General features: G+C 39.2%; 3 protein-coding genes across 3 annotated transcripts in view; 2 read left to right on the top strand and 1 right to left on the bottom strand.

Moving 5' to 3' along the window:
* LOC133532015 (putative gamma-glutamylcyclotransferase CG2811) overlaps positions 1-14,929 on the top strand; it is a 34,688-nt gene that overhangs the window by 8,572 nt on the left and 11,187 nt on the right. The gene's annotated exons all lie outside the window — the stretch shown is intronic.
* LOC133532009 (pyruvate dehydrogenase (acetyl-transferring) kinase, mitochondrial) overlaps positions 1-14,929 on the bottom strand; it is a 61,907-nt gene that overhangs the window by 43,665 nt on the left and 3,313 nt on the right. The window lies entirely within an intron of this gene.
* On the top strand, positions 599-2,818 carry LOC133532102 (uncharacterized). Its single transcript, XM_061870600.1, has 2 exons — positions 599-1,689; positions 2,337-2,818. The coding sequence occupies exons 1-2, from the start codon at positions 1,338-1,340 to the stop codon at positions 2,378-2,380; spliced, it is 396 nt and encodes a 131-aa protein (XP_061726584.1). The 5' UTR covers positions 599-1,337; the 3' UTR covers positions 2,381-2,818.

Below are 14,929 nucleotides of genomic sequence, written 5' to 3'. Positions count from 1 at the left end.
TACTGAAGGGCACTCGTCTATAGTTACCAGAGATCGGACAAATTTGCGTCATTGCTCGCAATAATGTGGACATGACTCCAAAATTAATCAAATATGTAATCATTTAATTAATTTTTTACTTGACTTAAATTTTAATTCCTAGTCAATAAATACAAAAGTTTGATAAAGTATAGATTTATTAAAGAAAATAATGTTTAGTTTATCCCGATTTTGAGGTTATCGCCCACAACTTAGAACAGAAAATAAACTCTGAATTATACTGGAATAATAATATTCCTATAAAACTACTTAAGTTTGCCCCATTACCATCAGTGGAGTGCGAGCGGAGTTTTTCAGCACTTAAGTATATTTTTGATGTAAAAAGAAATAGACTGACTGCAGAAAATTTGGAAAAAATACTGATTATTTTCTTTAATAAATCTATACTTTAACAAACTTTTGTATTTATTGACTAGGAATTAAAATTTAAGTTAAGTAAGAAATTAATTAAATGATTACATACAAAATACAAATTGTTTATTTAACAAATACAAGTTTAAACAGTGTTACATGTTATACTGACCTCCACACTAGGTGTTCGAGACAAGTCTCAACATAGCTGTAAACTTTATGTTTAATATTTGTTGCTTGCAACATTTGAGAAGAGTTGTGTCGATGATGGGCTGTCAAGGGCCTATTTCGTTCTGTGCTATAACTGAATGTACTAGCGTAATAATTAGCTTTCAATAAAAGTTATTTTTCCTAATCGCATTTTGATTCAAACATGCGATTGTTGGTCCTTCGAGCTTTTTAAAAGTTTAGAATCAGTGATTCCGTGGTTTTACTACGTATTTCGTTTGCTGGCTGGGCGAAGGTGACTTGCTATATATTGTCGCCGCCCGCCGCAACCTCGCCCAACCCATTGTTTGGGCGAATTTATCATCGTGATTTCGGTTGATATTATCCTGAAATCGTTTAACTCCGTGCTGCAACAATCATCAGGAAAGTTCCCGTTCGTCGGCACAAAGGAATTTTTGTGCAAGTACCGGCGGATTTGTTTGAGCGGTACAACGAGAATACTTTGACAAGGTTGTCAACTCAGGTGGGACTAGATTGTAAGGTTGGTAGTACGGATCATCGGTCGGTGCGTGTGTGCGTGCCTTTGACAGAGTTGGCGGTAAAAGTGACTTTTGGCTGTCAAAAGTGACGTCTGCTCAATTGGAATTTTCTTCACGGGCTTTGCACCTTTTGCAAGTGTTTATATACATATTTCAGCTGCGATTATTAACAAAGTTGTTTTATCAAAGTGCGGGTTTGTGCTTAAATAGTATTGAGCGTTTGTTTCGTGAAATACGACAATGGCGGAGCTCAAGAAGTTAAAAATAATGCGCGGCCAAGTCAAGGCAACTATGACTCGCATCGAGCAGTTTGTCAACGACCCCAATACCTTAAATTCCGCCTCTCTTGATACTTTGGAGGCTCGAAAAGAGAAGCTAGCCTCTTCCCTCAAAGATTACGAGGGAATCCAACTGGACATATTGAGCCTTGATGACAAGGACACAGAGGATGCAGGTGACTTTGAGGACCGCTACTTTAACACAATAGCGAAGATTAATGAGGCTCTCAGGTCTCTAAGAGGGTCAGATACAGTTCAAGCTGCTGGTGTCTCTTCTTCAAAGTTACCCCATGTTGACATACCAGTGTACAATGGTGAGGATGTTACCCTATTCAAACCCTTTTATGAAATGTTCATAGCAGTGATTGATAAAAACAAAACATTATCAGATGTACAGAAGTTGTTTTACCTAAGAAAGTTTTTGTCTGATGAAGCACTATCTGTCATTGTAAATTTGCCTTTAGTCAATGTCTCATATATGGAGGCATTAGAGTTGTTAAAAAAGCGATATGACAATAATGTTAGGCTAATCATAAGCCATATATATGTTATCTTAGACATCCCATGCATGGCTAAGGGAACTGCGGCCTCTATAAGGTCATTTGTATCACAAGTGCAGCAGCATCTGCATGCACTTAGAAACTTAAAGGAACCTGTTGATAAATGGGATATGTTGCTCATTTCTATATTATCCAGAAAGCTAGATCAATATACTAGCCGGGCTTTCCATTTAGAGAGAGACCCACAAACTCTTCCAACGATGTCGGAGTTTATTGCATTTTTAGAAAGGCGTGCTATGGCGCTAGAGGATAGTTTGCCTCAAAAGAGTATCCTAAATGATAATGTAGGTACTTCTAAATTTAAATCTTACCCCAAGGTTGCTAATGTTGTAGCATCATTACCTGGTTGTAAATTTTGTACTAAACCTGGCCATGCAATCTATAATTGTGTGAAATTTCAGGAAGCCTCCGTCGAGGACCGCTTGGCCTTTGTGCAGGAGAATGAGATGTGTGCAGTTTGTATAAACCCTCACTCAGATAAACCTTGCAAGTACAAGTTCAAATGTAAGTTATGTAAGGGTCATCATAATACCCTTTTGCATACAGAGGATGCTGGAGGTGCCAATCAACCAGTGGCAGCATCTATTGTTTTGACATGTGTCAAGAAAACATCTAATAAAAAGGTATTACCCACAATTAAAGTTAAAATTGTTGATAAATTTGGCCGTGATGTTTACTGCCGTGCATTGCTTGACACTGGCTCAAGTGAATCCTTTGCCACAACTTCTCTTGTAGAAAGGCTGGGTTTCTCCACTGTGGCAGAATGTGAAAATATAATTGGTGTAGCTAAACAGACCATCATTATGGATAGGTCAGTAATTATTACTGTGGAGTCTTGTCAATATCAAGATGTTAAATTTAAAGTTAGCTGTCATGTTGTAAAAGATGTAACGGCACATTTGCCACCACAATATGTTGATTGTTCAGCACTAAAGTTTCCAAGCCATGTCAAACTTTCTGATGAAAACTTTAATGAACCATCAGAAATTTCATTGCTACTAGCAAGTGATATTTATTTTAATTCATTATTAAATGATTGTATCAAATTGCCTGAAGGACTTGTCTTGCAAAGCACCTTATTTGGCTATGTTGTTGGTGGCAAGATAAACCAATCTGGTAGTATTTCAGACAGTACAAATTGAATTGAAAAATTTGTTGAAATGTGACAAATTGTATGTCAGACCTAATACAAAGCTGTGTCCCTTATCTCCTGACGAAATATTGTATATATCTTGTTAAATTGTTGTTTTCAATCTCTACCTAATGTAAATTAGCTCACCTTGCCCGGCCCAATTATGTTCGAGACAAGTCTCAACATAGCTGTAAACTTTATGTTTAATATTTGTTGCTTGCAACATTTGAGAAGAGTTGTGTCGATGATGGGCTGTCAAGGGCCTATTTCGTTCTGTGCTATAACTGAATGTACTAGCGTAATAATTAGCTTTCAATAAAAGTTATTTTTCCTAATCGCATTTTGATTCAAACACTAGGCATAGCCTGTCTCGTAGAGGAAATAATAAGATTAACATATTGTAAGCATTAGCGGCTAGTAGCAACAGTAAGTACTTATTCTAAAGGTAATACATATAATTAATTTAAGTAGCAATTAAAAACAGATAAGACTTATGACCTAGGTAAGTAACATGCTAAGAAAAATGAAGTTGTATTATAGCACAAGCGTGTGTGTGTGTGTGTGTGTGTGTGTGTGTGTGTGTGTGTGTGTGTGTGTGTGTGTGTGTGTGTGTGTGTGTGTGTGTGTGCGCGTGTGTGTGTTAGTGTGTGTGTGTGTGTGTGTGTGTATTTAGGTCTCGTTAGGATGTCGTCTTTAATAGATTTTCGGTGTCTACATAAGATAGGCTTATCATGTTTTTCAGTAGAAGCTTCCTTGTCTTGTAAACGGAGTGCTCTTTAAACTCGTATAGCCCTACTAGACGATTGTAAATACGGGGGAACAAAAATACTGGGAAATGGTGTGCAAATTTGGTATTAACTGCTGTGGTTGGGATTTTAAAGATACGGTTTTTTAGTAGATTGTTGTAGTTGGATGAGCTGAGAACCGCTTTATGTACGTGCAATGCTACCCTCGCTAAGTATAGTTTCCGGACGCTGAGCACCTGTGCGTCGCGGTATAAATCATTCGTTCGGTATGTAATTGGTTTTTTCAAAGCCACTTTCAGCACCGCTCTTTGCGCTCTTTCCAATTTTAGGAGAATAGAAGAGGTTTGGCCACCCCATGCTAGAATGCAGTAATTAATTATAGACTGTCCTAGTGCTAAATATATAGTTCTTAATAAGGGAAAATCGGCTGCCTCTCGTAACATTTTCATAGAGTGTATCAGCTTTCTTACTCTGCCAGAAACTGCAGCCACATGCTCCCTGAAGCTTAGTTTTTCATCTATGATAATTCCTAGGTACTTAATTGAGGGCGTTCTCGTTATGTGGTCACAGGCACAGTCTTGAACTGGAGAATTTATACAGTGACTGGTGTGAATTTTAAGCACCTGCTGTGGTATAGGTGAAGAAGCCGAAGTCTTATGAAAACATAAATAATTAGTTTTTGACGTGTTTAGAGTTAATAGGTTCTTCTTCAACCAGCGTGCTACCAGCGACATACCATACTCAACATGATCATAGACGTTCTTTCATGAACTCCCGTGAAAAATGATAGCGGTGTCGTCGGCGTAACATAGAATCTCGGCATTTTGTAATGGTATAAATGAGATGTCATTAATATATAATAGAAATAGGGTAGGTCCCAGTATGCTGCCCTGAGGCACGCCAAAAGAGACTGGTTTCTGGTCGCTCAGGTGTTCACCTATCTTAATACGTTGGCTTCTTTCCGACAAATAGCTTTCGAACCACTTTAGGCTATTTCCTCGGAAACCGTGTGCTTCCAGTTTTCTAAGTAAGATAGGGACAGACACTGTGTCGAAGGCCTTCGCTAGGTCCAGAAAGACTCCGACACAGGCCCGGCCTTCATCCATATGCGTTGAGACAATCTTTGTAAGAAGCATAACAGCGTCTTCTGTTGATAACCCCTTTCTAAAACCAAACTGTCGATCCGTTAGAATGGAATTGGATTCGAGGTAATTGATCACCCTTTTATTAATGACCCGCTCCAGAAGTTTTGAGAAAGACCCCAGGAGTGATATCGGCCGATAGTTGCTGGGTTCATTTTTCTCATTACCTTTGTGAATCGGTATGATAGCCGCGACCTTCCAGGCTTTAGGGAATATACCACTCTCGATACTTTGATTAAAAATCGTTGCAAGTGGTTCAGCAATTTTAGGGCCAATGACTTTCAATATTTTGTTGTTTATATAGTCCAAACCTGGGGAACTATCTGGGTCTAGTTTTTTAATAAGGTTTAGAACCTCATATTTATCTGTAGGAGACATGTAAATGGAGTTGATTGCCGGCGAATTAGCTGTAACTTTAGCTGCTAGAGACTCTTGTGTTTCATTTTCCTTGGCTAGTATTTTGCTGGCAAGATTTTGGCCAATAGAAGAAAAATATTCATTGCACACATTCAAGGACTCCTTTTCTGAGTTTCTTATTTTCAACAAGTTTTGCGCTGTGGGTAGCTTTGGGTTTTGATTCCGATGTGAGATTTTATTGATTAATTGCCATAGTTTTTTAGGTGATTTATTGTGCGCGACGAGCTCCTTTTTCTCGTGTTCAGCCTTGAGATTTCTAAGAAGTTTTACATAAAAGTTGCGATATCTTGTATAAATTAGTTTTTTCATTTCATCGTTTGGGAACTGCCTTGTAATGCGATGAAGTTTGTCCCTTTGCTTTGAACACCTTATGAGACCAGGAGTCATCCAAGGTTGAATACAAAATCTAGAGCGGCTTACTTGAGTCATTTTGGAATTTTTTGAGACGGCGTTTGAAATAATAGCTGAGAACGTAGACGCAGCGTCATCAACGGTACTAGCCTGCATAACAGGGCACCAGTCAATACATTCTAGCTCTCTACAAAGTCCATCGTAGTCAACTTTTAATCTTGATCGTTTTTGAATCGTGTTTTTTCTGACGTGGCTTTCTGTTTTGATACCGATCATAATTAAGTCATGGTCAGTAAGATCAGTGGAGCAAACAATAGTTTCGCCATTAAACCTACTTGCGAGGAATATGTGGTCTATGCAGGTTTTGTTATGCGTTGGTTTGTTGATAGTTGGCAGTAGCCCGTGCGATGCAAGCAGTTCCAAGTAACATGTTGCCTGCTGACTATCTACTGCTGATTCTAAAATATTAATATTAATATCACCTGACATTATGAAACACGATTTTCGGTTGACAGTGTTGAGGAACTGGTCCAGAGACAAAATAAAGTTGTCAGTATTAGAAAAAGACGGAGATCGGTAAAGACCCAAGACTGAGGCAACGGTTGGAATATTTATCATTAAACAATTTGCGTCAGCTATGTCTGGTTCAGAAACGTTTGGAGACCATTTATTATTTACGTAGGCGATAACACCACCAGCTTTATTTATATATTTTTTTGTGCTATACGACGTATAACCTTCGATTTGTCTAATAGTCGAGTTATCGTTAATCCAACATTCGCTGAACAGAATAATATCAAAATTTATATTAAATCGTGCAAGAATCAGTAGAAAGTTATCGAAGTTCCGTTGCATGCTTCTAATATTAACTTGTAGAAGTTTTAGAGTGTATTTAGTTATTATGGGACTACATTCTTCAGGGGTAAAGATTTTATGGCATTCAAAATTGAAAGAATTGTCAATTTCATTCATTAGCTCTAAACCTGCCGTATTGAGTGCTCAAATAGCACAAAATAAATAAAAAGTCTGATAGAATAATGCCTCCCAGAGTCGTGAGCGTCCCATACTCGCAGTAAACAGTGATTTTCGGTTGTATGTATTTTCAAAGCATTCAAAGCTAGTGTACAGATTAAGTATTCTTTGATATGTGTAAGTGTAACGCAGTGTAAAAGAAAGGCGTGAGTGTAACTATAATACTTTGATAGGAATACATTTAAAACTACATGCATTGCTATAAAGATTAAGCATATCTGGCACAAAATTAAGAAAATGAGCGCGATAAACCAATTTAATACAAGCCATAGACAGTTATTCGTTGCATTGTCTTGTAAACTTTTGAAGATCTTCATGAGATCGAATCTGAAGGGCCGGGCTTCCATCTTTACCTTCATGCTTCCTGATGTAGATGTTACCTCTGCGAGTCCAGCAGTATTTATAGCCGTGCTCCTTAACCCATGACCGTGTGTCACGAAATAAGCGCCTGCCGTCACTGGTCAAGCGCTCATTCACGAATACCCTCGTCGCGGGGCTGGCTGTTACGATGTCCTGGCTGCTGAGCGTTGACCGCCGAGTTTTTGCTTGTTTTAAGAACTCTTCACGTTTCGCCCTCCTCACAAAGGAAACTACTAAGGGCCTAGATTGATTGATTTTGTTACCCTGGCGTCGCGGGCCCACGCGGGACACAAAGTTTACATCAACTTCTTCGAGATTCATCCCTATCTTCGAGGCGGTAGTCAGGACTATGTGGTAGGGGTTTTCATTTGGCGTTTCGGGAAGACCCATTATTTCCAGTTCTGAACTTAGCGACTGCTGAGCTTGCTGATTCAATTGATTTTGGAGATCCACAACCTGGGTCTTAAGTAGGACGTTCTCCCGTTCCTTCTCTTCCAGTTTTAAAATACGCGCATTATAGGCTGTGACCTGTTGAGCTAAGGAATCAAGGCGGCTAGTGAAATCTGACTGTAATTTAGCCACGTCGGCACGAAGCAAACGGATTTCTGAAAACAGCGATTCTATATTCGCTGGCGGGTTCTGTGTCGCATTTGGCGACGGATTATGTTGCATATTCGTTTTTCGGAAGGTAACATTACCAGCTGACCGTACTGGGGTGTATGTGTTGTCCCCACCTACCCTGGAGCTCGCCTGACAATCCGGACATATCCACGTCTTCACTTGCTCTGTGTCTAGGTGTAGAGCATTTCCGCATGTAAAATAGCACACCTTTCCACAATTTTGTGCTGTACAGGCAATACCTTGCCCGTCCTCTATCGGCAAAAAGCAGCCGGAGCAAGTCATTATGGCCCTCGTACCAAGCAATCCTAGGCGATACCTTATCAATACGACGGACAGCGCGCCAATTCCGTCGAGTCTCGTGGTAGCGGGGCAGAGCGAGCGGTGACTCACGATGCGCGCCGGGTTCGCGTAGTTAGCGGGTAACGCTTTTTAGTAAAGTAAATATTGTGATTGTACTTCGGGCACGCACTTCTCACTAACACTGAAGTTATCACTGGATAGCTGATAAAATTGTCTTTATGTAGATATAAATTTCAACCGAAACAAAACTGAATTTACAGCAATATTCGAATATTATTTACGGGGCAATAAAATACGGTGTTGTTGCTTAGCCGCTCCGCGGCGGGTGAGAGGGCCGTATCGTCAACGTGCTACCTGGAAAGGATGGAGTGGCCAGAGTAGCAGACATCAAGACCAAGAAGGGAATCATACGTCGAGCCTTTAACACAATATGCCCTCTCCCGATCTACAGTCTTGAAGACAATGAGTCTTCAACGCCGGGAGTATATGGTGGTGATAGCACCAACGCATCATCTTAGGCCCTGCTGGACGCACGGAGCAGAACCGGTCGTCCACCGGCGCCCGCGCCCCGCGCACCGGTTAAGAGGCGGTTGGTTGTTCTCCTTCACTACTACCATAGTGCCAACTTCAAGCCTTCATATTTGATTAATTATGGAGTCATGTCCACATTATTGTTGTTCTCCTTCACTACTACCATAGTGCCAACTTCAAGCCTTCATATTTGATTAATTATGGAGTCATGTCCACATTATTGCGAGCAATGACGGAAATTTGTCCGATCTCTGATAGTTACACATATATGTTGAGGAAGGTCATGATAGATTGTATGTTCTACTTTGTATTGTCATTCAGTGAACAGCACTCTTGATAGTACATTACGATACAAGTGCGAAAAATAAGAAATTCGCAACAAGTGGGGATAAATTAAAACACGACCGAAGGGAGTGTTTTAAATCGACACGAGTTGCGAATTGCCTAATAGCACATGTATCATACAACGTTTTACAGTACATATTATGGTCTTTTAAATTTTAGACAGAGTTACGTAATGTGCTAATTATTGCATAAGTGCGGTAAAGAAGCAACATATGTACTGTAAAGTCTGTTATTTAATAAATAAAAAATATTTTGTGTTCTAACATGCCACACAAGAGCCACAATAAAATTAAATAAACAGACTAGAGGATTTGAGACGATGCAATCAGATTTTTCCTAGCAGTTTTACGATTTAGAATTTTTGTTAATGGACTTTGGAAACTTTTAGCTCATTTATTAGCAGAAACAGCTAAACGTACCTACACTTAACTGAAGTAGGTATTCAAGTAATAAAACTGCACTTGAACGGACTTTGCAAACATCGTTTATAATCGAATATCAATAGATGCCGACAAGGATTGACAACTCCATAATTGATGTCGTTTATTATTAACCAACACTTTTGAAATACGCGTATGTTGAAGATTGTAGGTATATATCATATCATATGATATTTAAGTAATATAGGAATGTCCCAGTACGAAAAATTATATATATATAATGTATTAGTCCTAATAGTGTTTGATAAAAAGACGAATAAAAAAATATATTTGTCATGGGTCTTTTACTTTTTTCATGAAGACGCCAACTTATGGTTACTTTAATAAAGGCTAGGCAGATGCTAAAGGCCATCAAATCTTCTAAATATAACCGATTCTCGGTCAAGGACGGCATTGGCACTTACATTCAGAAACAATCAAACATAAGCATAATTATTATAGCAATAACAAGTAAAATCGTTTGCACATGCACTTATGACCCTTTAGATTATAGATTTAAAATACTTTACGAAAAAGCGTAAGTGTGATTTATATGATTTAAATACACGTGTATCATTTTGGCGTCTTCATGAAAAATGTAGTAAGTGACAAAAAAGCCGTAAGCAGATACGTCGTTTTGTACCGCCCATTCGCAGCTCAGCAACGCGCGTCTCAGAGAATTGTCTACCAAAACAAATGTGGTGAAATGTTGGCGTAACTCCAAGGGCTCAACGTCTAATGAGTTACGTAGCGGTGGATGTTGACCTGCCTTATTAAGGCATCAAGGTCGTTTTTATTTGTTTACTACCATGTAACTTAATTAAAATTATCAATGGTCCTTCGAACCGGATCAAGGTGTTGATAATTCGGTGTGGATAAGATAGTGGTAGTCGTTTTCTTTTGAGGTGTGCAATAAAGTGTATATAATGTTAAAACTTTGTTAGGCGTATAGTATTATTTTATCAGAACCTACAGACCACTGCATCATCATTGTCACGTGGGCGTTTTTTTTTTAAATAAATAAATAAATATTAAAGGACATTATTACACAAATTGACTAAGTCCCGCAGTAAGCCCAATAAGGCTTATGTTGAGGGTACTTAGACAACGATATATATAATATATAAATACTTAAATACATAGAAAACACCCATGACTCGTTACTTTCGTTGACTCTTTATTGGTATACGAGGAATATGAAGATCTTCATGGCCTTTCTTTTCAAATTATGAATGTCGGTATAAATATACTCCTGTAGGGCTAAGATGGTCGGCTCTTTATCATTTGTCACACCATCCCTGTCACGTTCTAACAAGTATGTAAGTGCAAAAGTGACGGGCATAGTGACAAGTGATAAAAATGGATCCATGCTGCCACTGCTGGGCTATATTAAAAAAATTATATTAATTTAATCAAAAGCCACTTCAGAAACCTTGTAACCATGCCAATCGTATAAAATTGAGTACTTTCAGCAGCGATGAGACAGCGGTCTATTAAATTATATCGTTTGACCAAAGTTTAGTAAGACACGAGTATTTTAGGAATCTCTATAAGGCCAACACATATACCCACGATACGACGCCGTATCGTAGGACGATGCGACGCCGTCTCACGTTGAGACGTCGTGCAACGTTACGACGTCGTATCGTGGCGCGATACGACGTCGTTTCGTGGCATAACACGACGTCGTGTCTGGGGGTTATACGACGTCGTGTCACGTGAAAATTTACGATGTGCATTGATTGATTCACGACGATATGGTATCGTTGTATTATTCGACCACAATCAAAATACAATTCGAAAGTACGGTCACGTCTGAAAATATAGATACGGACAAAGTGCCAAAAATATGTATACACTACCTTAATATATGGGCAATAAGGTCGTGTATACATATTTTTGGGACTTTGTTCGTGGCGATATTTTCAGACGTGAATGTACCGCTAGCACAACAAATTAATAATTATACTCATATGTCAATTTTCATATATATTAATATGCCTTCATGCCCACACTGTTCACACTGTTGTATGTTGAGCAATCGAAAACGAAGCATCTTTGTTTTAGCGTGGACAAATATGCTTTTGTATGTAGGTTGCGGTATGTGTGAAACAACCCTTACTCTCTCATATTACTCAAATTTCCCGCAATTTTACAGTTTAGTGCAAAAAAACATTGCTATTTGCCGATATACCCTGAATCTCAAGTGAAATTAGGCGGGATTCGGCTCGATCCCTTCCCCCCGCCCACTAAACGTCTCACGTAAGTAATGCACGGCCCGTAACTCTCAATGCCAAGCTTGCACGCCCGTCATACGTCAGTTCTGTATATTCTAGAGTTTAATATAGCAACAGGAAACGAGGAAGTCTAAATATAGCGGCAGATCGCTCCAGAAGTTAACATTGACCTAGAGGTGCATGTCGTCACGCCGGCAGAATAACAAAAAAGTCATAACATACAAAATCGACGTCGATTAAATATATACTTTAATACAAGCCAGTAAGGTGCAAATATGATTAACGTACCTTGAGACGATAAGACCTTTTTAAACAATGAACTCTTTCGTAGCTCTAAGAACCGATACATGTTGCAAGCGTTGAGATTAAGTTGAAAATGCTAGTCGCAAGTTATTGACGTGGATTGTGGGTGATCTTGAATGGTAGGTTGCATTGCAATAAACGCGCACGGAGGGTTCCGTACCGTTACGCAAAAACGAAAAAAAACACGTTTGTTGTATGGGAGCCCCACTTAGATGACTTAGATATTTATTTTATTGTTTTTATAGCGGCAACTACATAAGATACAGACAGACAGACAGACGGACAGTGGAATCTTACTAATAGGGTTCCGCTTATATCCTTTGTGTACGGAACCCTAAACATTATATACTATAATTCAATAATGTGATTTTAAAAAATATACCTTCGGTACACAAACCATCAGATGAATCGGTGTAGCCTAGGCGCTCGAAAATATCTAAACATGTATGTACTTTAACGTCTTGATACCCATTACACGCTTTGTTCAGATATTTGAAAATATTTATAATAGTGGACTTTTTTTAATGATATAAGAGCAAACGAGCAGAAGAACCGCCTGATGGTAAGCGATTACCGCCGCCCATGGACACCTGCAACACCAGAGGGGGTTGTAAGTGCGTTGCCGGCCTTTGAGATGGAAGTGCGCTCTTTTCTTGAAGGTTTGATAGGTACAGGTTTCTACAGGGTACAAATAAAACGTACAGAATTATTTTACAAAGCAAATTTCATCGAAATCGTTAGAGCCGTCTCCGATATATATTACATAACCCGGGTACGTCCTTAAACTACGTCCAAAAGAGAGGTATAGGCATTGTGAATGTCATCTCGCTTTGTGTGGTAGGGCACAACACAGCGGATGTCATTCCAGATCTAGAGCAGAGCCCAAATGGAGAAGTACCTCCACCTTACAGAAAACCGCAGCCAAATAACACTAGACCCTACTCATAGTGTTGTGTTCCTGCCGGTGAGTAAGATTGCCAGAGACTACGGAGACTTCTTACCATCAGACGGGCCGTATGCTTTCTTGCCACCGACGTAGTATAAATATATATATACAAGAATTGCTCGTTCAAAGATATAAGGTAAGATAATACACAGTAATGAACTACGGTGGCTAAATATATGCAAAGTAGGTACATATATTATGTAAAACATTGTACCGAGTTTCAACACGACTCCATTCAAAAGGCAACGACCTGCTTGTTTTTCATACAGGTTATAGCTTTGGGCCTAGTTTACTTCAATTGAGGTAAATAGTTACTACTGTTACCAATATTTTTCAAAATAATGCCTAAATACCACCGACCATACAGTAGTTTTGCTCTATTTGACCACAATCTCACCTGATTGAAAATGCCGATGCAGTCTAGGATGGAACATGCTTAATACCTAAAAGATATGTCTATTCACTCTCGATTTAAAAAGGTCCAAGTTATAGTGGACTGGGAATAGATTTGCAGGAAGTGAATTCCACTCCTTAGCCGTTCGCATGATAAAGCTCGGCGTTTAGTGCGAATCAGTGGTAAAGTACCGACGTAAGGGTGAAACGCAAGTCCGCATCTAGTCCCACGGTGGCAGAACGGAGATAGGGGGATAAGATTATGTAATCCCATCGCAAACTTCCCGAAATGTATCCTGTAGAATTCCGATAAACAGGCTACCTTTCTACGGTGTTCTAGGCTCTGCAGTCTAGCCTCTACCAATCATTACGCCATTATTAGGCGACCATGACCCTGCTTACGCCGCACTCGGATTTCACATCAGTGTGTTAACTGATAACGTGATAACCGCCTTAAGGTGTATCAGAAATCAGTTTCTCTGAACCGAACAGAACCTGGAATGACCGAAAGGAACAGCTTCGCCCCCCTGCCCATAGTGATAGGTCTAGGTTGACAATGTTTCCTAAAATAAATGTCTTTAGAGCCCGAATATGCTTATGCTTTTGCAGTGCAGGTTGCAGAGAGGTTAAGATGGACTCTATTTGTCTCATTATAAAATTCAATTTACCAAATTTTATTTTTAAGAGAATAGGCAGTTTTGGGTAGCTTGTTTGGTGCCTTCAATGGCGGTAGCATGGTCGAATTTTATTGACTGTCACCATGCCTGTCACGTTCTAACAAGTAAGTAAGTGCGAAAGTGACAGGCATAGTGACAACTCATAAAAATGCAACCATGCTGCCACAGTTCTCTTTATGCAGAATGACAAAGGATACTAATTTATAACCCTAGCTTTGCATAACAATGGTCCTAGCATCGGCGTCTGTTACAAAACGTGTAACTGTATATGATACAGAAGATATCAGATTACAAGAAGTGTGGTCTAGAATGCACTGTAATATATTATATGCTGGTAGATAGATACCTAGATCAGAGGTACCTGTATTATTTCTGTATGATATGATTGATATGTGAGGCAGATGAGCAGATGAATTGCTGAGGAGTCCGCAGCAAGCTCGGGCGAATTTCACCTTCCCATACAAACGGAGTTTTGTTCTAATTTGAAAACTACGTGTTGGATTGTAATGAAACTTCGTACATACAATGACACGGGGCAATGACGGGGGCCTGCGGGGGCAATGCCTGTAATTAGTTAACCCTTTACCAGGCTGACAGTTTAAAAATGACAATCGAATGTCAGTCTTACTCATCGAAAATAGAACACATGTTTGAAGAGCCGCATGTGGGAAATATATATCCCGTAGCCTGGTAAAGGGTTAATATAACTCCAGCTTATAAAACAAACGAAATACAGCAAAAACAAGTTTAGTATGAAAAACTTAAATTTGCTGTTTATTTTTAACGATTATCGGAAACTACATAAACTAATTACAGGCATAGATATACCTTATCCTGTTGTAAGTACAAAGTTTCAGAGCAATCTAGTTAGTCGTTTTAAAATGAGAGCTTAACGTTAGTATATGGAGTACCGAGCTTGCTGCGGACTCTAAATTAAGCTATTACCGTCGCCCATGGACACCTGTCACACCAGAGGGGTTACAAAGGCATTCCCGCCTTTATGATTGGAGTACCTATACTTTTTCTTTAAAGTTTTTTTTGA

The sequence above is a fragment of the Cydia pomonella genome, chromosome 26 (assembly GCF_033807575.1).
Source record: "Cydia pomonella isolate Wapato2018A chromosome 26, ilCydPomo1, whole genome shotgun sequence".
NCBI classification, from domain to species: Eukaryota; Metazoa; Arthropoda; class Insecta; order Lepidoptera; family Tortricidae; genus Cydia; species Cydia pomonella.
Note: the sequence above shows the minus strand (reverse complement) of the source record. Positions and strands in the feature narration are given on the sequence as shown.

Bases quoted from the DNA above. Each gene is read 5' to 3' on its own strand.
- LOC133532102 (XM_061870600.1), top strand. From the start codon at position 1,338: ATGGCGGAGCTCAAGAAGTTAAAAATAATGCGCGGCCAAGTCAAGGCA. The intron at 1,690-2,336 runs GTGAGGATGTTA...GTGAAATTTCAG, and splicing joins TGACATACCAGTGTACAATG to GAAGCCTCCGTCGAGGACCG.